Source organism: Molothrus ater, chromosome 21 (genome assembly GCF_012460135.2).
Source record: "Molothrus ater isolate BHLD 08-10-18 breed brown headed cowbird chromosome 21, BPBGC_Mater_1.1, whole genome shotgun sequence".
Taxonomy (NCBI): domain Eukaryota; kingdom Metazoa; phylum Chordata; class Aves; order Passeriformes; family Icteridae; genus Molothrus; species Molothrus ater.
The window spans coordinates 225865-250239 of record NC_050498.2 but is presented as its reverse complement, the minus strand read 5'-3'; the positions used below and the strand labels follow the sequence as shown (position 1 = coordinate 250239).

At 51.8% G+C, this 24375-nt stretch overlaps 1 protein-coding gene across 3 annotated transcripts in view; it reads left to right on the top strand.

The window, feature by feature from the left end:
• The window catches only part of HIP1 (huntingtin interacting protein 1), a 44022-nt gene that overhangs the window by 2865 nt on the left and 16782 nt on the right, over positions 1-24375 (top strand). The window contains exon 1 of one of the 3 annotated variants that reach the window (XM_036394988.2): positions 18825-19038. The exons of the other annotated variants lie outside the window; for them this stretch is intronic. Coding sequence (XP_036250881.1) covers positions 19021-19038 — 18 coding nt within the window. The 5' untranslated portion in view covers positions 18825-19020. Of the gene's footprint in view, positions 1-18824; positions 19039-24375 lie in introns of those variants that run through there. 3 annotated transcript variants of the gene reach the window in all.

Here is a 24375-nt window from a genome sequence, read left to right as displayed (position 1 = left end):
AACACAGAAGATGAAAATTCTGCCATATTTTAAGATAAATGTTTGTGTTTCATATGGTGTCTGATGTTTGCATCCCCTCCAAGTTCTCCTGGTTGGATTAAGGGGTATGTCCTGGAGCTGGAGCTCTGCAGGGAAGGTCTTCTTTGTTTAGGGTAGTGCTTGGGATCTTCCTTCCTTGGGACCTTCCCTCCTTCTTCCTCTTTCCACGCTGTAATTGTCCACAGCAGACATCCTTGTGCCATGATGGAGCCAAGGACTGAAATTCCTTCTGTGCTTAGCTAGTTGGCAAAGACTGGATATTCAACAGTCAGATGAGCCGAAATGTTGAGGGTGAAATGAGAGTTGGAAGGACACAGGACTTCAGCGGGGCAGGGATGATGCTCCAGGGGTGATGTCCCAGGCTCTCCTGCTCCTTCACTCATGTTTTGGACTGCCATAGGATATTTCCCTTCATTCCCAGCAGGGATATGGCCAGCAGGGCATCAGTGCAGGTGCAACTGCAGACTCCCAGAGGTGGTACATGACATTCCCAAGCAAAGCAGCAGCTGACTCCTGGAAGGCTGGAGGTGTGGAAGATCCTTACACAGCTCAGCTCTTCCTGCACCAACCTGTTCCTTCTTTTTGTAAACCCATCACTGGATGGGGCAAAAATGCTCTGACATCAAAACTGAGAGAAGTGCTCTTGAAGTTGCAGCAGGACATGCTCTGAGCTTTTGTCCTTGTCTCTGCCCTGTGGGTTTTGGGTGGAAGGGAGGCAGCATATTGTGGTAGTGTGTTGTCATCTCCTGGGCTGCAAAGTCACCAAATAATTCTCTTGTGTACCCCATCCTGAGCACTGCTCCAGTGCCCAGCTGTGCTCCATCAGGAGCCATCATGTCCCACACCACTGCAGGCTGCCCTGTCCTGAGTCCATGCTGTGCCCCAGGGATGAGGACATGAGATGGAGACAGTGCCTGGGGCTGTGGAGGAGCTACAGAAATTCCATGTTTGTTTCCCAGGGCTCATTGGCTGCTGGAGCTTTATACCAGCCAACGAGGCTGCATGCCCAGCATGGTCCCTGCTATAGGGACAATTCCAAGGGTAGTCCATCCTGATAAGGGTGAGGGTTGGGAGGAGACACTTCTTTAGAATTCCTGCAGAAAATCTAAACATCTTACATTTTAGGTTCTTTGGCTGCAGTTTTTTTCTGGGAAATTCAGGGAGTAGCAAAGGGGAACAGGGACCACTTGGACTGCCCACAGCTGCCACTACCTCTGGCACACTTACACACTGGGTCCTTAGGACTGTGTGCAACAATAAAAGCAATTTATGACTCAGGAATTACCCTGCAAAGACATATTTGCAGCAGAAGGTGATTGCTGGCAGCCTCTCCTTTCCTGCCATCAGAGTCCCCAGGGTGGTGCTGGGGATATCAGACCCTCCTGCTAAGGATTTCCCAGTAGGAAAGTGAGGCATTTCCATGTCAGGGAGATGCAGAACTCTGAATGCAGCTGATGCCACATCTCCTCAGGAAGGTTTTAATGTTCTTAGTATGAGCCATCCCTCGGGGGCTGCAAAGCTGTTTTGCTTCTACCTTGCTGCTGGAGGAGCCTTCTCTAAAACCAGATGCAGAGAGATGGTGCAAAAGTATTAGGTGCAAATAAAATGGATTTTTTTTTTTCTCCCTCAGTGTCAGTTAATAAATCCTTTTGATATGTGAACCCAACTTTTTCACAGCCAAATGCAGGTTAAAAGCAGCTTTGTGCCCATGCTGTCTCTACCATGGGCTGTGCCACCTCTGGACCGCCATCACAGCCCCATTAATGCAATTCATCCTTTTCTCCCATCATTCTTTTAAGTGGGAATATCGTCCTGCATCTTCCAAACACAGCAACCCAGCTGATTTCAGATCAGACCCAGCGCAGTCCAACTCACAGTTGCAAAGGAAATACCATTTACTACTGAAAAAAAACCATTTTTTGTGGTTCAGATGCTGCAACCACCAGCAGCTTTGCCAAGAAATTCAGTTCTTACACAGGAAATGAGGCTCCTTTCAAAGCACCAGAGTGGGGCTATATATATATACAGCCTCTCTGAAAAGATATTTAAAGAAACATATTGACACTAGCAAGAACAGGAAAAAATAGCTCCTGGCTGTGGGGAGTGAGGGCTGATGGCAGCTGAGCCCATCCTGGGGGAGTGGGTGGTATTGGGAATTCATTCATGGCCCTTTCATCTCCAGGAAAAGGAGCTCCTGGGGTTGGTGCTGTGTGAACCCCCATGCGTTTGGTCTCCTGGCTTTTACTAGGAACTAGAGGTGCTGGGGATTGAATGCAACTTGAGCAGTGAGGTAATGAGTCATCTCATCTCTTTTCAGAGAGTCCCTCTTAGAAACTTATTTCCATCCCCAGGGAAAGAAAATAGTTTGCCTTGTACCAGATATGGGGCTGCTTTTCTCATTAGTACATGCAGGAATGGAGGGGTTTAGGAGGTTTTTTTTTAGATATAGAAATACCTATTTTAGATGCAGAAATATCTGAATTTTTTAATGTGGAGATGGACTCCAGAAGCAGCTAAGCCTCAGCCTCGGGAGGATTGAATAGATTTGGTGCTGAAAGTACTGCCACCGAGTCCAGGAGCTTCTGTAGCTGGGAAAACATGATGGTTTTGGACCACCAAGTGGTAAGGGGGAACCTTGCCCTGAATTACAGCAGAGGCTGAGTTGGGAGATGGGGATGCTGGGGGATGTTGCTGCCCCAAAAACCCCTTTCCCTCTCAGTCAGCATGTACTTCCCCACCAAGGATGTCCTGTGCTAGGGGTGCAGGGGGTTTCTTGCCCTCTGAAATGTATCCAGTTTAAATCCATCATCTGCAGAGCTGAGGAGAAACAGCCAGGAAAGCAGAGTTTTCGCTGAATTCCCTATCAGAAGACTCTGGACTGAGTGTGGTCCCCTCTGCTGCCCCTGGCCGTGACCCAAGTCCAGCGAAAACAGTCAGGAAGGGCATGTGGGATGTGGGCATCTGTCATGAGGAGGGGGTGGCTCATGCCAGCTTTGCTCTCCCAGAAGAAAAAACCTGTGAACAGGGGCTGGAGCTGCACAAGGGACAATTTTGGCTGAAAGACTGAGAATCCAAGGATGGGGAAAAGGTGCCCATTGCAGCCCATTGCATCATCCCATGTACATGACATGCGGCCAGGATGAGCATTGCCTGCTCCAGCACTGTCTGGCACATGGCACTGCAGCACAAGCCCCAGCACCTGGGTTCTGTGCTCATCCTCATCCCATCACCCTCTGCTGGCTCTTTACCCTCTGAACCTGGGACAGAGGATCAGCAGCTGGGAGTCATACAGCAGCATGAGGGCTGGAGGAAGGGCTGGATCCTGGCCCTCATCCCTGCCACCAGCTTGGCTGATGGTTTTGCAGTCACCAAATAAGAAAACTTTCTGGGGACAGCCTGTTCCCTGGGTGACAGCAGAAATAGGCAGCACAGCCGGTGTTTTAGCCCGGATGTGCAAGTCCAGCCCACGGCTGGACTAATTATACATGGTGTGCTGTTCCAGGCTAATCACAGGGCAGACTAAATGATCCCAGTCCACAGTAGAAAGGTGAATTATTCTCTCAAAGGTGTACACAGACACTGAATAGTTTATTGTGGACTCACCGAGAGGGTTGGGTTGGAAGGCACCTTTAAAGTTCAGCTTGTTCCACTTCCTGCCATGGGCAGGGACACCTTCCTAGACCAGGTGCTCCAAGAGAGAGACCAGGTTGCTCCAAGTCCTGTCCAGCCTGGCTTTGGACAATTCCAGAAATTAAAGTCGAGCTGTTGGAGTGAGTCCAGAGGAAGCCACAAAGATGTGCTGGGGCCTGGAGCCCCTCTGCTCTGGAGACAGGCTGAGACAGATGAGAGTGTTCACCTGGGGAAAAGAAGGCTCTGGGGAGATGTTAGAGCCCCTCCAGTGCCTAAAGGGTCTCCAGGAGAGCTGGAGAGAGACTTTGGAGAAGGGGCTGGAGTGACAGGACAAGGGGGAATGGCTTCAGAAAGACAGAGAGTGGATAGATACGGGATTCTGGGAAGAATTCCTGACTGTGAGGGTGGTGAGGCCTTGGCACAGGTTGCCCAGAGAAGCTGTGTCTGCCCCATCCCTGGAAGTGTCTAAGGCCGGGTTGGATGGCACTTGGAGCAGCCTGGTCTTATTTCTAGTGGAAGGTGTCCCTGCCTATGGCTGGGGGTAGAACTGGGTGATCTTTAAGGTCCTTTCCAACCCAAACCACTCCAGTATTCTATGCTATGTGAGTTCAAGCTTTCCTTGTGCTCTTTAGGCCCAGTGGGCCATGACTGCTGAGGTCTCCCCACTGATGCCATCCCCTGTTTTCTGGGCTCTTAGGAGGAGAGAGGGCAATTCCTGGGTTTCCCTGAGGTTCTGGCACAAGCACCTTGTAACACAGTTTGTACTTACGAAACCCTGTGTTCTTGTTCACTTCCATGAGAACATGGAAAAAACTATTTTCCAACCAGCATCTACTAATTCAAATAAAGCACAATGCCACAGGCTCTCTCAAGAGTGCTGAGCTGCTCACATCTGTCTTTTATTCCAATAAAAGAGACAAATGGTAAAATAAGCAGCAAGTCTCCAGGCTGGCCCTGCTGAAAGAAGCCACTTCTCCCAAAGGATCCCTTTCTCTGATGGAAGTTTCCTCTTTCCTACATTGCAAGCACTTAGCACAGCAGGACTAAACACCCACCGGGGAGGGGCAAAGGCTGATAGTGTTAAACTGGGATTTAGTGTCATCACACATGTAGGAATGTGGTTTTTGTTGATGGAGTGCTAAAATTATTTTTTGTTTTTTAAAAAAGGAAAAAAGTTTAAAAGTTTTTCTTTTTAATTAGGTAAAAAGATACTTCATAAAGCTTTAGGGTCTTTACTTCAAACTTAAGGATAGTTAATTGGACAGAAACTGAGAAAGAAACAGAAAAGGTCTCACTTAAGTAATTTATTAGAAAAAGAAGATAACAAAAAGAAATAATTGTTTTTACGAGGTGTTTTATTAGGAGTAAGAGCTTTTTGTCTTAGTGTTTTTTGGTTTTTTTTTTTGGTAAAGAGTTTTGTTATTTTGCTTTTTATTAAAACTTTTTTGTTTTCAACACTGCCACAGAAGCCATCCTGCTAATTTTATGCCATCTGAAGTAGCTGAGCTATCTTGAGTGTGATGTAGATCTTCAAGAGCTTATAAGACCTGGCTTGAAGACACCCCTATATCACACACAAAGCTGGCTACCAGTCAGACTAGGTAAAAATAGCATCTAAAATTGTGGAAGTCTTGGAATAAAGTAGCTACAGCTCAGCAGAATTTTATTAGTTTGCTCCACTGCCAAGCAACAAAGGATCTTCTTCGCCTCCAGACTCGAGTATGGCACACTGGGGCAACCCAGGTCCCCTTGAACCTGAGTTTCATGGCCAAACCATCAAACCAGCCCGGCAACCTCCCTATGAGCTGAGTACAGCTAGAGCAACTCTGGACCTGCCTGATTCCTCAGTCCACAATGTTCCCAGCCCCTGGACTGGTACTTTCTGCATTAGTGGGAACAAATGTACCTTTTTGTTGGAGCACCAAACTTTCACAACCAAGGGACAGGAGGGGATCGATGAGTGAGTGCCGAGCATGTGGAGGGCACAGGCTCCAGGACAAAGCTGATGGACATTCCCAGCCCAGCCCATGGTTGGGACTGACACCCTGTGTTGGCCTGAAGATGTTGTTGGAAGCCGTGGCCAGGGTCTGATTCTGCAGCAGATACAGAGCTGATCCCATTGTCATCACACAGCAACAACCACAACAACAACCAACCCTTAGGCCATGCTCTCCATTGGTGTGAGGCTTGGCAGGCTGGAGCAGTGTCCACCAAAGAAGGGACTGAGATTCTGCAGTTTGAAAAGGCAGCTCCATGTGCTAAGAGACTGTTCTAAAACATTGGGGTTAGGCTGGAAGATCTTTAAAGATCATCTGGTCCCAATCCCCTGCTGTGGGCAGAGACATCTTTCTCCAGGATCAGGCACCTGGGCACAGGAAGGCTCTTTTTAACTGCTGAAAAGAGCAATTGGCATCTTCTGCACAAGCCAGATATGGCCCTTAGATCCCCAGCCTGATCCTGGTGGAGTCACAGTTCATCCACAACCTCTGCATCCTACCTCTAAATGAACTAAATGCAACCTCTGCATCCCACTGAATAAAGCATGGATCAGCACTCTGGCATCTCCACGGGCTTGGCAGCAGGTCACACTGGTGCTGGCCCTCACCTTGCTGATCCATGGGCATCACAGAATCCTTTGGATTGGGAAACACCTCCAAGGTCATCAAGTCCAGCCTGTGACTGATTCCTACTTTGTCACCCAGCCCAGAGCTCTGCATGCCATATCCAGTCATTCCTTAGACACCTCCAGGGATGAGTACTCCACCACCTCTCTGGGAAGCCCTTTCCAATGCTGGCCAGTGCTTTCTGTGAAGAAATTCCTTCTGATGTCCAACCTGAACCTCCCCTGGTTCAGCTTGAGGTGATGCCCTCTTGTCCCATCTGTTGTCCCTCTCATCCTGAACCATGGTTACCAAGTGTGCCAGCTTTAGGTTGCTCCATATGGACTACCCAGTCCAGCTCTACAACCCTTGGAACTGCTCAGGAGGAAGGTCCCACAGCACCAATTAGTGGTGTGAGGACATCTTCTGAGGTCTTAAGGGAATGCTGAAGTAGTGACAGAGGAAGACTGACTTTCTGGGTGTTGAAGAAGTCAGTGTAGGCTGGGAATGGCTGTGCCAGAAGAGGTGCTTCTTATGCACTATGTCAGTGAAGCCACTGAAGAACTCATCTCTTCAGGTGGTGCTGTTCCCAGTCAGTGACCTGATGGTGTTTTTCCAGCCAGGAATGTTTTGTGCACTTCACTAATGGGAATGAAATGTTCCAACAGTCTGCAAGGTTTGGCTGCTTCTGCAGAGATAAATACTTGTCTGGAGAGGGCAAAGGTGGGTATTCCTGAGTCTGCTGAATTTTATGGTCACCTGGAACTCACATAGTCCATCCTGTCCTGCAGGTGAGGCTGTTAACCCTTTCAGCAGCCTGGGGAAAGGGGAACTGTGTTTTGGTGGAGCTCCTTCCACCTTGTGATCCCAGGGGACACTCCATGCTCTGTCCCTGATCATCATGGTACCTTTGATCCTTCCCAAGCACAAGGAACCCAGAATTGTGTTGGGGTGATGGATGGGGCCAGTCCTAGACCTTCTCCTCACACAGGAGGGGTGACAGGTGGTGGGGTGCCTTGGGACACGGCACAGACAACATTTTGGTGGGTGGGATCCAGCCTGGAATTTCTGCCATGCCCCACAACTTTCCTTCCTTGGGGGTGCCTCAAGAGGCGGGTTGAGCAAGACCCTCTCCTGGCTTTACCCATGCTCTCAACAGGAGGGCAAACTGCTCCCTTGTTTGTTGTCCTGGCTCTTGCAGTCCCACTCCAGCTCTTTTTATAGCTCGAGAAGAAGTGCCTTGAATTTCTGAGTCGTCTTGGAGGCCAAGCACACAGGGAGGAGTCGCAGCTGGAAATAGGGCTGCTCTCTGCTCCTGCATTCCAGATTTTTTATTTTTTTAGCTGAAATGTCCAAATTTGAAGAGTCCCATTGCCACAGGCAGAGAACTGGGAACCATCCACATTTTTTCCATTCACTCTGGATACTCTTTCTCCCTTGCCTTATTTCCAGTGCCCTCACACCAGCCACTGAGCCCCCTCGGAATGATTTTCCCAGCAAATGGGGTCTGTCATCCCTGTCTGTGTTTTCTGTAACCCCCAGATTTTACCCTTCAACACAGCTGGTTTGGCAGGAGAGCTCCCTGAGGAATTAGTAGTGTCTGGGGGGTGGAGGAGCAATCAGGTACCAGCCAAAGCTTCTGAGTGGTGAGCAAAGAGCTCAGACTAAATATCCAGCAATTTCTGCCTATGGGGAGGGAAGCAAAGCTTTGGCAGCAACACAGACACAAATAAACCAGAGAAAATGAAAGAGGAGAAGTTGTTGGACAAAACCTGTGGTTTCCAGCCCATTATTATCTGGGATTTTTGCTGTGGTGCTATGCTGGGGCAGGGGCATGTGGACAGAGCTGTTCTGGCACAGCATCCCCAGCATCCTGGGGTCGGCTGCTCTCTCCCATAGGAGCAGGGTATAATTAACTGTGTCACATCTAGACTTTTCCATTAATCCCTTAATATCTGGATACCAATGTGGGGCACACCCTAGCTGCAGTCTCCCCTTTGAGAGTTCTTTTAGCACAGAACCACTTTGGTTCCCTGCTGCCCCTTGTCTATCAGCCTCCAGAGTGCCATGTGTGTGCACCAGCGTCTCTGTGAGCTGGGAATGGGGTATGCCAGGGAAAAATAGATCTGGGATCAAATCTGAAACGAATCTTTTTTCTAATCAGCCATCACATGGAAAAGACAATTAGCCAGTGTCCCCATTAGATCTTTTATCGTTTTAACTCTTTTCCCTCCCTTTCTGTGGCATTCACTAACTCTGGGAGTAGTTGCAATCCAACTTCTCTTCCCATCAGCAGGAAAAAGAAAATTTTCACATAGTGGGAATACTAAGAACTGTGGATTCCTATCAGAGGGGTAAAGTCCGTCAGACCCTTTCATTGGATAATAAGCAAATTTTGGGTACCCATTCCCAGCACCTCCAAGGAATTCTTTCTTTCCAGGTGCAGCAGGAAGTGCTGTGATTTCTGCTTGGGGAAATAGCAAGCATCTCATGAACAGGGTGTGTAGCCATGGTTGAAATCTTCTGCTTCTTCTTCCCATGGGTATTTCCATCTTTCCCAGCCCTGCAGGGTAATGATGGTGCTCAGGTCCTTCCACAGCAATCCTCAGCTGGTCCCACAGCCTGGGTGTTTCAGGACCTGGATATCTCTGAATTGTTTCTGATAATACCATACAGCAGATTTCTTGCACGTTTTTCTTTATTTATCCTGAAATGTGAAAAAAAAAAAAAAAGTCCTGATTCCCTGAACATCATCAGAGCACGAAGGATTTTCTCCGCAGAAGAAACTACTGCACTACTGGGTGCAGTTCCCATGGTCCTCGGGCTGGTGCCTGGCTTAGCCATCCATCACCTTCACAGAGGCCACTCTGATTCCTGTGGCTTTTGTGTCCCGGGAGCCTTGTCCCTGTGTCACTGGACCCAACCCTGTCACCTCCCAGCGCAATATCTGTCTAGCAGGAGGATGTTCCAGGGGCGGGTGGGGGAGTGGAGTGGGGGTATGAGGACCAGGGTGTCCTGGGCTGGGCTGACCTGACCTTGCCGTGGCTGACAGCTGCTGAATTGCTGGAAAAGATGGAAATTGGGTCTGTTTAGTGTCTCTCAGAGCCAATTCCTTGTATTTGGGTGTCCCATAGGCCCCTCTGCCAGTGTCAGTAGTATTGTGTGTGCTCCTGTGATTTGCATTTGAGAGCAGAGATTTCCCTCCCACATTAAACCCCCTGTTTTCCTGGAATTACATGGAAATCCTGGGGCTGCCCTTCCCTCTGCCCTGATGAACTCTAGCAGGGGCATCCCTGAGGTGCAGAGCCCTTCAGGCACCCCTCTTCCCACCTTCATCCTTGTGTGGAAGATCCTGCTCATAAGGGCCAGAGGAGGCAGGGAACACAGTGGCAGGCACAGCCATCCACGCCCAGCCCATTCCACTGTGGAATTACACATGCGGGATGCCCCCCGCACCCCAGGGAACCAGTGGCTCCCAGCACAGGGGCCATCCCTGTGCTCCTGACGGAGCTGCTTCTTGTCATCTCTGCTTATTCCAAGTGCCTCCCATCCGTTTTCCCAATGCTTCCAGTAGGCACAGGCATGTTTTCCACACCCAGAGTTGGGTTTCATGCTCTTAGTGCCCCTCCAGCCTCGGTACTGGGGCTGGCCAGAGCAGAACAGTGCAACCCTTCTCCTTGGGCTGGGTGAGCCTAAGGGTATGCTGGCAGTGCTCCAGCCACTGGTGTTTATTTCCACACAAGGAAAATGAAATATTTATATGTCAGGAAGGGATTTTTCAGCCTTTTTCATGGAATCGTGCCTGCTATTCCCTCCTCAATCATCTCACACAGGCAGCAATAACACATGAAACACAGTTTCCTTTATGTGTCGGGTTTTTTCCACCTTGGGCTCCACCCTAGTTGGAGCAGAGATCCCTGCTCCAGCCCTGCCAGCTCCCCAGGCCCTTCTGAACCTTCTACCCAGGGGCATGCAGCTTGCCAGGTGCTCTCAGTTATGGGCCTCTTGCGGGAGCATCACCTGTGCAGGAGTAGCCACAGGCACTGGAGAGGTGTTGGATGTGGGAGCAGGGACTACTAAAAGAGTGCAAGGAATGCTTGGACTTGCATAGCAGAGAATCCTGGAGTGGTTTGGGTTGAAAGGAGCCTTAAAGACCATCTCACTCCACTCCTTGCCATGGGCAGGGACATCTTCCACTAGACCAGGTTGCTCTAAGCTCTACCCAGCCTGGCCTTGGAATGGGGCAGACACAGCTTCTCTGGGCAATGAGTGGCAGGGCCTCACCACGCTCATAGGGAAGAATTTCTTCCTAATATCCTATCTATCCCTGCCCTCTGGTAGTGGGAAGCCATTCCCCCTTGTCCTGTCACTCCAGGCCTTTGTCCAAAGTCCTTCTCCAGCTCTCTTGGTGCCCCTTGAGGCAGAGGAAGGGGCTCTAAGGTCTCTCTAGAGCCTTCTCCAAGTGAACAGCCCAAGGTATTCCAGCCTGGCTCCAGAGCAGAGGGGCTCCAGCCCTCAAGGTTCACCCATGGGGTTTCATCCTGGTGCTGGTGCATATGAGGGGATGCCAGGCAGGGAATTTACTGTGTCATTTTTAGCTGTCATTTGGACACCTATTTGCTCCAACATTTCCCCCTTGGCCTGAACTGGGCACCCCTGTCCTGCTGGGTCTGCTGGGAGGGAGAGCAGCTCTTGGCCCCTCTGCAAACCCACAGCTCTCCAGAGCGCATGGCTCCACGGCCTTTTGGGAAGGAGCTGTTTGGGACGTGGGGAGTTGGATGGGGTCTCGGTGCTGGAGTGGGGGGAGAGAGCTGGGAAGTGGCCTCTGGTGCCAAAGCAAGCAGCCAAACCTGTGGGAGCACTAGGAGGAGGCAGCATTGCTGTGAGCCAGCATTGCTTGCTCTGCTCTGACCTCCCCCTGCAACCACACAGCACATAAATAGGAACAAGCTCAGGGTTGGAAAGTGTCCCCAGGCTAGATGTATGTTGCATATTTCCTATAAATACCTCGACTGCTGCCTATTAGCCAGAGGCAGGCACAACACCCACATTTCCCCCCACAGCCCCAGCGCTGCTGAGGGGGCTGCAGGCAGGGGCTGGCCAGGGACTGGCCTTGTAGGACGTGATCTGGTGCAGGGAAAACACGTGCTGTGGCATTTCCCAACCTATTGCATCCAGTGGTTTTACTTCAGGCAAGTTTGTTCCCCCTTTGCTACGCATCTGCAACAAAACTGCTCACATTTAGGTCTTGTGAGAGATGCTGAGGTGTGTGTGCCTGTACTGGAGCATCCACACAGCCTCCTGCTCCCTTGTCAGGGTTCACGGGGATATTAAGCTCGGCAGAGGTGGGGGAAGCTCCTGGGAAGTGGTTATGGGCTGGGCACTGAGCTGAGCACCACACTTGGCATTGCCAGGCTCTGCTGTCTCAATTCAAGGGGCAAGCAAAAGCAGATAATTAAAGTGATTCCTCTGATGAGGCAATGGAGGGATCACCTAAGGCAAATGTTTGGAGATTCACAAGGGCCTCACTATGCTTTGGGGGAGGGAGGAAGGCACCTGAGGGCAGACGCTGAATGTGTTTTGGCACTGTGCTTCGTGTGAAGCCTCAGCTCCCCATTTATGAAGTCTCCAGGGCAGAACTTGGCAACTTTAAAAGGAAATGAGTGGGAGATGTGTTTTATGGCTTCAAACTGAAAGAGAGTAGGTTTGGATTGGGTATTAGGGAGGAATTCTTCCTTGCAAGGGTGGTTGCCCAGAGAAGCTGTGGCTGCCCCATCCCTGGAAGTGTCCAAGACTAGGTTGGATGCAGCTTGGAGCAGCCTGGGATAGTGGAAAGTGTCCCTGCCCATGGCAGGGGTGGAATGAAATGGGCTTTAAGGTCCCTTCCAACACAAATCCCTCTGGGATTCTGTGATTTATCAACCATCTTCTGAGTCACTGGTAACACTGATCCAAGGAAGGGCTGCAATTAGAGAAAGGAGGACAAAGTTGGGGGTTATTGATGGGTGGGTCAGTGGACTCATGGCTCGGGGTAAACATCCCCGTGGATGGGGAGAGCTGCTGGGGGGCATTGACCTCTGTAAACTTTGGGGCTTGCAGGGTGGTGGGTGATATTGGAGCTCCAGTCCACTGGAGCCCACGGAGGCGTCGGGTTTAGATGTGGCAGGATGAGCCAGTTCCCACTGCAGTTGTCTTCTTTGCTGACCCTGCTTCCTTCTTTTGGGTGTTGGCTCATCTCAGTGGTGTCAGCGTGAGGCGAGAAGGAAGTGACACCACAGCAGAGCAATGTGCGTGTGCAAAGGAAGATCCAGCCTGGGGTTCCTAGGAGGGTTCCCAGATAACCTGCATGTAGGGATGAGGCTGCAGGGGAGCCAGGAGACATCTGCAGTGATGAGCAAGTTGTCACATAGAGCTGAAGTGTGCAGGTTTATATCCCACTGCCATGTTTCACCTGTGCCAGCCCTTTACCTGCCTCATGGTTGAGCATTTCTTCCCCATCTCTAACCTGACCCCACCCTTCTTCAGTTTAACATCATTGTCCTGTGTGGGACCCCAGAGGTGCAGGCAGCTCCAGGGGGATCTCAGAAGATGCTTGGCTTTTTGGGCTGTCAGTACACATGGCTGCATCATGTCCCATTTGTCACCCACCAGAATCCCCCAGTCCTCTACAGGGTCATCTCCATCCATCCATCCATCCATCCATCCATCCATCCATCCATCCATCCATCCATCCATCCATCCATCCATCCATCTATCCATCCATCCATCCATCCATCCATCCATCCATCCATCCATCCATCCATCCATCCATCCATCCATCCATTTATAAAATCAATGATGGCAGAATACCCTGAATCACTATGGAATCAGTGGATCCAGGATATGGAAGTCCTGCAAATAGAGATGAGAGGGCAATGTTGAGGACCATTGATGGGAGTTAATGGCCCTGTGGGTGGAGAGAGATGCTGAGGGTGTTTATCCTCACAGACTTCTGAGGTCCCTGCAGACCTCCCTAGTCTGTGCTGGCACTAGGGATCGCCCTGGCCCAGGTCCATGATCTTGGCCTTGGCCTGACTGAACCTCATGACGCTCCCATGGACCTACTGCTCCAGCCTGTCTAGCTCCTTCTGGAGGCCCTCCCTTCCCTCCAGCCCATTGATGGCACCATTCAGATCAGTCTCATCCTTTCTATGGGTTCCCAGCCCTACACACCAGGTAGGAAACAGGAGTTTCATCTGCCTCTGGTTTGCAGCATTGTCAGGAGCTGGAAGCAGCAAGGGGGGAGGATGTTGTTTATCCCATCCCACCTCTCTCTTTCCCTCTTGCATTTTTAATCCTGTTAGCATTGTATTGCTGCTCTCTGAGCTCCTGCTTACCTTGTAGCAGCCCCACTGAGCCATGTTCCAGAGGGCTGTGTGATTGCTGTAACACCAGCAAGAATGGATTGAACAGGGAGCTAAAAATACCAAATGATCAATAATGGCACCATGAACCTGGCTTTTTTTGTTTGGTTGGTTGGTTGGTTGTTTGGTTTTTGGTTTTTCTGGGGTTTTTTTGTTTGTTTGTTTGTTTGTTTTTTTAAGAAAATCTCTATATTGACAGCTCAACCAAGTGGCTTCCTGTAAAGGCAGGAGGGATAATGGAGCTTGGCTCCCTCTCTGCTGGGCTAGCAGCAGCTTCACCCACACCTCTCTGTCCATGGCCCTGGGAGCCCTTCTGGATCTCCTGGCTGGGGTGATGAGAAAGGACCGCTCTCCTCCCTGCTTTCCATGCTGGTCTAGTCGTGGTGAGCAGCTGGGGGAGCTTGGTGCTGAAATAACCCCTGGCACTCCATGACAGCACAGCCCTGGGCACAGCCAACAGCCCTGGCCCTGTGCCTGCTTCAGCCTGATCTGCTTTTTCCTCTCGCTTTCACATGTCCAGGAAACTGCAGCATTACATGGATTTGAAAATGGCCTTGAGCTTTTTAAGCACTGCTCCCAAGCAGATATTTTTCCTAAATAAGGATTTGCAAAGGTATTTGGGCATTAGCTGGCCAGGGGGATTTCCAGAAGTGTTGGAGCAGCCAAATACCCTTTAAATCTGCCTCCATGCACTGCAGGGTTGGGGCTGGAAGTAGCTGGTTCACCAGGACTGTGACCATTTGGGGACATTTTTTACATCAGCAGTGTCAGCATGAGGGTTTTCCAAAGGTTGTTCATTGATGGATCTCTTTGGAAAATCACAGTGGGCTGAACCCTGAGGGATTTGGCTGTACTGCAGTATCTGAGTCGAGAGAAACTCATCACACCTCCAGCTCCTGCCAGTACTGTTCCATCCCTGTATCCTGACTAATCCATGATGTGGTGCTGGCAGTAGGGAGCATGCCTGGTGCAGGTCTTGGCTCTGTTTTGGAAAGACATGGAACAGTGCAGGAAAGCCAATTCCTGTTACAGTGTTCTAACATCCCACTCAGAGGAAAAACTCAACTTCCTGTCACCACATTGGTGGCAATGGCTTTTTTCCCCACTAAGTCCCACTGTCCCAAATACCCCCAGTGCCCAGCATTCACCCCCTGCTCCTAAAATGGAAGCTCCTTGCACAGCCAGTGCTGGTCATCCAGCTCCAAGGGCCAGACACCAAACCCAGCCTAACCCAGCCTCCACAGCATATTCGCCAATGGAGTGCTCCAGGGCTGGAAAGTTGCTGGAAAAAACTGAAACCTGAAAAAAACCCAGACAATAAATAGTTTTCCAAGTGCTTGGTGGTTTTCCCAGTGAACCTGCTAGTCTCCCTAGAGCTCTGAAAATGCCAGGATCCTGGAGCTCCCATATCACAACAATGCTTCAGCAGCATTGGGCAGGTGTAAGCCATGGAGCAGGATTAGTTTATTGTGAGCTGGGGAGGTGGGTTTAAACTGCTGCTACACTGGAGGAGATGGGAAAAAATACCATTCTCTGAGGAAAATGAATTTAGGAGTCTGAATCCAAGGAGTTGGTTGAGCCCTGATTTGGTTCCTTCCCTTGGGGAAGACTTGGGAAATACAGAGAGATCAAGAAGGAGCAACAGATATTATTAGTCATCTAGGAGGGAGGCGGCTGCAGAGGAAGATGGTTTTTAGTGGAGTATTTTTAGACCTGGTAAAATGAACAGAAGGAGAGGAAAAAAGAGAGGAGGAGACCTTTGAGAGGCACGTAAATGCTCCCTGGAGCAGCTTGGCCCAGGCTTCCCACTCTCATCCTGAGCATCAGCTCAGGCAGAGATTTGCTCCAACAGAAATCAGAGATGTAAAAGCCAAAGCCTTAGGGAGCATTCCGAGGAGCCTCTCTAGGCTGCAATGACAAAAGGCCACACTTGCTGAGACATTTTACCCTAATTCCCATCATTTTAATGAGAGGTGATTGCTGAAATTGAGTTTAAAAAATTGCTTGCAGAGCCTCCAGCAGGTGGGGGGAAATGCTGAATGTCTCTTCTTTTTTCGTCCATCGTGATCCAGGCTACACATCCCATCCTGGAAGCTGGCAGGACAGTCACAGAGCTGCGGGAGGGTCGGGGGTACTTCCAGGGTGGGGAAAAGGGACTGGCAGTGAAGCATCCAGGTAGATTCAGTACAGCCAGGGAGAGAGGAAGGATCTGCAGCTCTCCAGATCAGACCAGAGGATGATGAATGAAGGCCCTCAGAGGACAGGGTGAAGGAGGAGCTGCTTCCCTCCTGGTTCTTCAGGGAAGCAGCCCTCACTTTGCCTTCCCTCTTCCCTGTGGGAAAGGCTCCTTCCTACCCCGGTGGAGGCAGTGCCTGAGATGCCCTGCAGTTGTGCAGCAGCCCCATCAGTGCATCCCTCCTAATTCCCTCCATCCCACCTGGAGAGACTTGCTAGGGCCTCTGCAAGTGGATCCCAAATTGTTCATATAGGATGCAGCCCTGGAGAGATTTGCTGGAGCCTGGGATGAAGTGTGTGGATTTGCACATTTGACTGGGATACTCTGTGTATCCCCTGTTCTTCATGAGAGCACATGGGAATAACCCAAGAGCACCCTGGGGCCAGGAATGCCTCTTCACCCTTGTGTCCTCACGGTGATGCAGTGAACTACAGCAAGGAGCTCCCTTGGGAAGAGCATGAAATTCCTTCCACCTCAGTGGATCCCTGAAGTGGTGGGATCTATCCCCATAGGCTGCACCAGCCTTTCTTGAGCCCTGGATTGGTTGGGTGCTGTCATTCCTGGTTGGTGCTTCCAGCTTTCCTGGCTTCTCTGAAACTGGGGTTTCTCTTTGCTCTGAGGACCCCCCAAAATTGCTTTTAAGTTAATTTCCAGATTTTCTCCTCGAGCTGCCTTGGCTCTGATTTTTGCCCCCTGGCTGAAGCCCCTCCCACGCTGTGAAGCCAGGTGGATTTGGAGCTCTCTGCCTTTGCCCAAAGTGCTTCCTGGTGGTGTCCAAACTCTGGACTTTGCCAGCTGGAGCAGCTCAGCCATGAGGAACCACACTGCAGCTATGGCCTCAAATACTTGGATGTCCTGGCTCTGCAGGAGGCCCTGGATACCTTCCCCCTGAGCTGAGCACTTTGTTCAGAGGGGAGCTGGTCTGAAAGCTTATTTGGAAAAATAAGGTTAATGATGATTAGCTGATTTTAATTTGGGGGATTGAGCAGGAGTGCTGGGAGCACAAAGCCTGTGAGTGGGGGGTGAGCAGTCTGGCATGGTTGCAAGCAGGTTCCAGTAGCATTACAGCATGTCACCAGTAACTATGAAAAAATTGATGTATCCTACTTATTATTTCAAAGGGTATTTTTCATGCAGGTGGCATTGTAGAGAAAGTCCCATCTATCCTGTGCATGTGGGAGGGACTGGGTTTAGTCTAGATCCTCTTTGGTTTTGGCTGTGCTCTTTGCATACCTGCCCTAAAGTCTCTTCATGCAAATGAGCCATTAGTACTTAATGACCAAGTGCTAATTGCAGCACTGTGGCCTCTGGAAGCTGTGGCTTGGCTTCTTGGTGACTTTGGAGATGGTGCCCTGGAAATTCTGGATTGCACCTCCAGCATATCCTGGGGCAGCGGGCAGCAGGGGTCGTAGCACTGAGTTCAGAGTAATGCTAAACCCAGCTAAGGGGAAATCAATTAATTCCACGATCCCTTTAAGCTGGGGGAACACTGTGCTGGGGGGTGGGCTGCATAGTGAGGATCCAAGCTCTCACTTTTCATGTTGAGAACACAGCTGGGAGTCACTCGCTGTGGGGCTTCACTGGGGGAAGGGCACAAAGCCTGGCCCCATGATGGCACCTGTGACAGGAGCAGGTACCTGCCCTGATTGCAGAGCATTGATCCGGGCTCGTTCCCAGGCTCAGAGCAGCATCCAGACTCTGCTCCCAAAGGAACTTGGCTGCTGCTTGAAACCATCTGCTCTAGCAAAACACATTTAGTCCAGCAAAAAACCTGTGAGCTGTGTGCTGCGAGACAAGCAGTGCTGCCGAGCAGTGCTCCATCCATCTGTCCATCCCAGGGATCTCACAGGGCTTTAACAACCACCTGATGAAAACATGACCTGGATTTGACCCTACACTGGGATGAACTGGGTGGTTGTGGAGCTGGGTGTTGGGAGAGTGCAGGGGTGGCAGGGCTCTGTCTGCTTGGGGATGTGGGATCCTATTATCTCATTAAGAGAGGCCAAACCATCATCCCAGAGTAAGTGGCTGAGCTGTGACTAGACTGCAGTAATCCCGAGGGATTAGTGTGTTGGATTAGTGTGTTGGTTGGGCTGGCCCCACAGCAGCACTTTGTTCTTTGGGCCCTGAAGCATCTCCACCGGCAAGCCAAGGGCCCTGGCAGTGCTTTGGGGTTGCTTTCAGGAAATTCACTAAGTAACAGAAGAATGGTTTCAGTTTCTTTTGTGCCTTCCCATCAGAAAATATTCCTTGAGCACAAGGAGGAGCTGGGAAAAACCAAAATCCTCCTGCCTGGACACTTTCCTGACCCCGGCGAGATGGTCATGGTGGTCAGCGAGCTGTTCCTGCCTGCCCGTGGGACTGACTCCAGCCAGGGGCTTGTTACTACGCTGGTTTAATTGCTCTTGTTGGAAGCAAGATGCTAGCAGCCAAATAGGCTCTGGAACAAGGGAACTCTGCAGAGGTGCCAGACAGACCCACCGGTGTAGCTTCACCCCCAGGCACAGAGATGGGGCAGGAGATGGGGCAAGGGATGGAGCAGAAGGGCTGACAGGGAATGAATGGATGAGGGGGCAGACAAAGGGGTAGGGAGTCTGACAGGGAGTAAGAGAGGGGTCTGGCAGTGGGGCAGGGGATGGAGCAGGAGGCCAGGGATGGGGCAGCAGATCTGGCAGTGGAGCAGGGCTTCGGGTGGGGGTTGTGCATCTAGTAATAGGGCAGCAGGACTAGAGCGGCTGCGCCGAGGGATGCGAAGCTCCCTGCCCGCGAGCCCTCTGGCCGTCATCCTCTCCTACGCTCTGCCGCTGCCCCGGAGCGGGCGCGGCGGGGGTGGGCGGGCGGTTCTGCGGGACGCCCCCCGAGCGTGCCGCCCCCCGCCCCCGCCCCCCGAGGGCTCCTTTGTTATTCCGGCCGAGTGCCGCGGCCGCGCCCCCCGCCTCGGTCGTGCCGCCCCTCGCGGGAGCGCGCCCCGCGCCCCCCTCGCCCCCGCCCCGCCCGCTCCGTCGCCGCCGCCGCTGCCCGGCAGAACCTTCGAGCGCCGCCGCCCCGCGGGGCCGCCGCCATGGGCGCCGCCGCGCCGCGCTGAGCCCGCACCGAGCCCCGAGCCCCCGCCATGGAGCTGGGCAAGGTGGTAAGTACCGGGCCACGGCCACCCCCCGGGGACCCTCGCGCCCCCCTCCCGGGCTCATTCGTGGAATCAGGGTTCGCATCCAGGGAAACTCCTTCCCGGGGAAGTTCTTTACCCTCGGTACCGGCGGTTCCCGGAGGAACATCACGGGGAGCGGGGATGGTTCGTGTGGCAGCGGGACCCGCCGGCGGGTGTGGGGGGTTCATCTCCGTGGGAATGCGGAGCTTCCCGTGCGGCTGCGGCCGGGGCGGGTTCGCTACCACACGTCCGTGTGAGTCGTCTTCCCCCAGTCCTCAGCTCGGCCGGGTTCAGGCCGTGCCACGAACACCCGCGTCCCCACGAGCGCTCGTGTCCCCACGAGTGTTGGTGTCCCCATGCATCCGTGTCCCCACCAGCACTCGCCATGCATCCATGTTGCCATGGCCCCACGAGTACCTGTGTCCCCCACATACCTGTATCTCCATGCACCTGTGTCCCTGTGCCCAGTGCTGCTGTCACAGCTCCTCTGGCCCATGGGGACTGCGCCTTGCCCAGGTAGAAGGAATGAAAACGAATTTGGGGCAAGAAGTGGGTTTTTAGGGACTGTTCCAACATGGGGGCATGTTCACCCCTGTGCTGCCCTCCTGGGAAGAGGGATTTGGCTTTTCCCGGTGCTCCAGCATGTCCCTCAGATGCAGCACTGAGTCCACGTGGTCATGGCTGCTCTTGGCACCACTGCAAGATCCAGACATCCTGGGGGGCTAACAGGAGAGGGCTGCCCCATCCTTCTCCTGGGAGTTGCTGCTCACCCAGAAGCATTGCGAGGAACAATTTCCACCAACACTAGATCTGAGCTTAATTTCAGAATATTCTGCTAGGACAATAAGAGCTGCCATGTTCCTGCTGGGGTGATGCTTCTCAAGAAAGGTGGGTCCTGGGTGGTAGTTGATCACAGAAATGCATATCTGGATGAGCTCCTTGCATCTGCTCCCCAGATCCTTCATCCTCACTCCTTTATCTCTTCCTGTTCCAAAAAATGCCTAAATATTTGCATCTGCTGGGAAGCAGAAGACTCTGGTCAGCGTCACTGGGAATGTTTCAGGAATTTTTGAAGGTGGTGGTAGACCTTCCTGGACTGATCCTGTCAGACATGGCCACACTCCCTCCCCAGACAGAAGTGACCACTGCTGGAAGAGATTATCCTTGCATAAAATCCCCATTTAAAATTAAAAGCCTGGCTATTGGGGCAGCTTATGGGAAAGGCTCTGGCTGCAGCTGAGCCAGCTCGGCACGGATTGACTGCCCCGAGCAGTAATTAAGTGAGAAGAGTAATGAATAAATATGCATGTTTTAATGGAGGGATGGGGATCCTGGGGGTCCCCCTGGATTTCTGCCTCTCCTCAGATCCAGCTCCCTGTGAAGGGCTCTGGTTGTGCTCTGGGGTTGGAAGTGCCAGGCAGCGGCAGCCTGGGCTCTGAACTTTCCAGTGTCAGCTTCCCCAGTTGTTCCCTCTGAGATCTGGATTTTGTAGCCTTGCTTTTTGCCAGCTGTTCTCCCCAAAATTTCTTCTTACCATCATTTTTCCCCTAAGGTTTATCTGTGTAAAAGAAAAGTCCATGTTCCTTAAACTGGATTTTAAAATTCTGTGTCCAAGTAATTAAACTACATAAGTTATTTATGGCTGGAGGAAGCTAGTTGCCCAGCACTCCAGGTGCTGGTTCCTTGTGGTGGGCAGTGATGTGATCACTGTGTTAAACTCTTGTTACTGGGAGCCAAACTCTCCCTGTGATCATTCCAGCTCTCTCCTGCTGGCATTGAGTGTCTCACTGGAACCCTTGGGATCCACCACAGATTGGTTGGCTGGTTGTCCTCCTTCTTTCCTTTGCCTCGAAGGTGGAGGAGAAATTACATCACACTGTTTCATCCTACCCCATCCCTCCTGATGGTGTGGAACTTGGAATTCTCACTGGAGGCTCTGGAAGAGCCAGTGGTGGGTCAAGTCCTTGCACACAGCTCATGGGTGCATCCTCCTGTGGATCCCAACCTCTGCTTCCCTCAGGAGGAACTGGGAGCTGGTGGAGTGGGCTGTCTAGGCACGTTCCAAATGGACATAATGGGCATCCTACAACTTTACTTTGGTTTTGCTGCTGGGATAGCAGCACTACAGCCCTCAAGGCAAAGGCATGCTAGAAGCTAGGCATCAGCTTCCAGCCTTGCATGTCTGCTAGTGGTCAGAGACCTCTGAACTTCACACCACCACTGCATTTCCTGGCTTAGGTGTTTTTTTCCCAGGAAACCCCACCTGTGCTGGAAGAGCTCCATAACGCTCCTTTATCAGGCATTGCTGAGTGCTGGAGGGACTGGTGGTGTCATTGATCTAAAGTCATCATCCTCCTGGCCTCAGGAGAGAGAGCAGATCTGGAGGCAGCGATGCCAGAGCAAGGTCTCTGCCAAGAAGAGCATCGTGGTGATGCCATTGGATTCCAGCGTGACTCACGGAGTTTGTTGCCATCTTCCGTGTGACTCTGTTTTGGGGTGTTCCAAGTGCAGACTGTGGGACAAGGAGACCCCAGACACCTACACTGGTATCACTTGGGGTTCATGGCTGTCTTTGGACACCTTCATCCTCCTCCTGCTGGCATCTGGGCTGGTGCCATCAGCATCTCCTCCGGGAGAGGGACATCTGAAGCCACCACGACTGGGAGTGACCCCAGTGGATGCAGTGAGGTTTTGGGGTCTCTGTCACTGAAATATGTTGTTGGTTTGAGGAAAATAGTTGTTTTTATGGCCCCAGCATTGCAAAATCTGAGACTTGTGTCATTTTGGGAGTTATACTCATCTGGAGGGAGCAGGAGGTAAGAAGAGCGGCAGCATATTCTGGAATATGCTCACACAGCCTGGACAAAGAGCTTCATCCCCAGAGCAGGTCCAGGATGTAGCCAGCCAGGATAGGAGCACTTGCTTTCCACACTCATGGATTCAGCAGCAGATGCAGCCAAATAGCCGGGATTAAGTGGTGGGAAGGTATTTTTCAAATCTCCTGACTCCCTGCTCTCAAGAAGCCTATGGGACTGAGCGGAAAGGCAGGTTGAGCATCCTCCTGTCCAATACATAGAAATATATCCCTGGGTTTTACATCCCATGTGGCCAGCCAGGCCTGCCAGCATTGCTTTCCTGCCTTCCTGCCTCCCTTTCCCTCCAGCTGCTGTCAGGCACAAAACCAGGCTTGTTTCCTGCTCCTGCTGCTGCTGTCAGGCCACAGGTGCCCAGCATGGGGGGACTGTAGCCACCCCAGCTGTCCCCAGGAGCTCTTGCCAGTCCTCAGTGGAGCATTGACTACCCCAGGTGTTACCCAGCTGGCTTTTTTCCAGGGTTTTGCTGGACAAAACCTTTCCTTGAGCCCCTCGAGGCTGGGATTTGACATTAGCTGCTGAAGGTGGGTGATGTTTAAAGAGATTCACAGAATGACTAGGTTGGAGGAGATCTTCAAGATCATTGAGTCCAACCCATGCCCTAACACTTCAACTAAACCCTGGCACCCAGTGCCACATCCGGTCTTGTTTTAAACACACCCAGGGATAGTGACTCCACCACCTCCCTGGGCAGGCCATTCCAGAACTTTATCACTCTTTCCGTACAAAACTTTTTCCTAATATCCAACTTACATTTCCCTTGGTGCAGCTTAAGATGTGCCCTTGGAAGAGCTTGCCTGGCTCCCATGTTCTGTACACCCTCCAGAGCCTGAGCCAAGCTTTGCTTTACTGGGATTTGCATTTTAATTAAGCCCATGGATTTTTCTTCCAGGCTTGTTGTAGTCAGGTCTTCCTGCTCACTCCCTTCTCTGAAGCTCCTGTGACTGCAGGGCTTGTGAGCAGTTTTCCAGAGGTACGCTCCATCCCGGCTCTCCATTTATAGAAAGGAATTAAGAAGAAATGAGGGAGCATTACTAAGAGGATTTGCACTGCGACTTACTCAGTTTGTCCAAATAATTTGCAGTAGCTCTGGATTCTTTAATCAACACTCGTTTCCTTCTGGAAATGAAAGAAGCAGGAAGGCGTTGTGCTGCTCCTGAGCCAAGTTTGGCTCTTTGCCTTCAAATGGGAAATTTTGCATTCAGAGAGTAATCTGGGAAGAGCTGGCGGGGAGTGAGGGTGTGTGTGGCAGAGGGAAGTGCGTGTCAGGGCTCAGAAAGCCTCTGTCATCCTGACCCTCTTCCTCCATTCAGTTTTGGGCTTCTCTGTCTGGAGCCTGCAGATACATGCCTGGAGAGGTGAGATGAGACCTGGTCCATGGGTCACCCTAGTGTGGAGCTGTTGGTGGCTCTGCCCTGCTGTGGGATCTCCATGTGAGAAGGTCTGGGCTAGATCAGGGGTTTGGAATTCCTGTGGGATAAAGCTGTGGTGGCCTGTCAAGCCATATGGTGTGGCCTGTCAGGCAGTAGACCTTCCACAGGTTTCTGGGAATCCCCTTGATGTTGCAGAGGGAGGAAAAGACTATTGGAAAGATGTCATTGCTCAGGGATAGATAGTCCCAGACTGCTCCTCTCCCAAATGGCCTGTGCCTTTCCATGCACACATCAGTGGGGTTTCCTCACCCTGCTCAAGTGACGCTTGGAAAGCTAACAGTGCTTCCAGCATTCCATTGCAGCCTTCCCAGCCCCAATATCTTTCCCAGCCCTTGCAGCACCCATGGAGCCACTCCCCAGCCTGGCAGAGCCCTGTGCACAGCCTTGCCCCACGTCCTGCCCCACTGAGCCCAGTCCTGGCCCTGTGGCTCTTCAGGGCTGACCAGATGGCAGTGTCACGCTCACACTTCTCCTTCTGCAACAGACCCCTCTGGACTCTCCTCCTGCTTCCTGCCTGGCCTATTGCACAAGAGGAAACTCCAGGGTTTCCTGTCCCAGCAGCAGGGTGCGGTGTGGGGCTGCCCGATGTCCCCTGCCCTGTTCACGAAACCGGAGCAGGGCCGGCAGTGCTGCCCAAATGTGTCCTGGTGGGTCAGAAGTCACCCCCATAGGTTGGAAGCTCATAATTAAATTAAAATTCCATCAGCTGCAGGTGTGGGATGGTGGTGGGGAGCGGCATCTCTGAGTCAGGGTAAAAGACCCTCTGTGGGGAAGGAGTCTGGGCTTGCTGTCCCGGCAGTCCCAAATTTCTCTCTGCTCTGACCCAATTTTGCAGCCAAATCACCCTCCCTGACCCCGCTTGTCCCCCAGAGGTGACAATTCTAGCCTTGGTCTCCTGCTAGTGCTCCATGCTCCCCCAGTTTGCTGCTGTGGGCACTGCCAGAGACACTGATTACGGCAATTTGGGCAGACCCCAAGTGGCTCTGGGGATGGGACCCCCGCCCTGTACTCCTGGG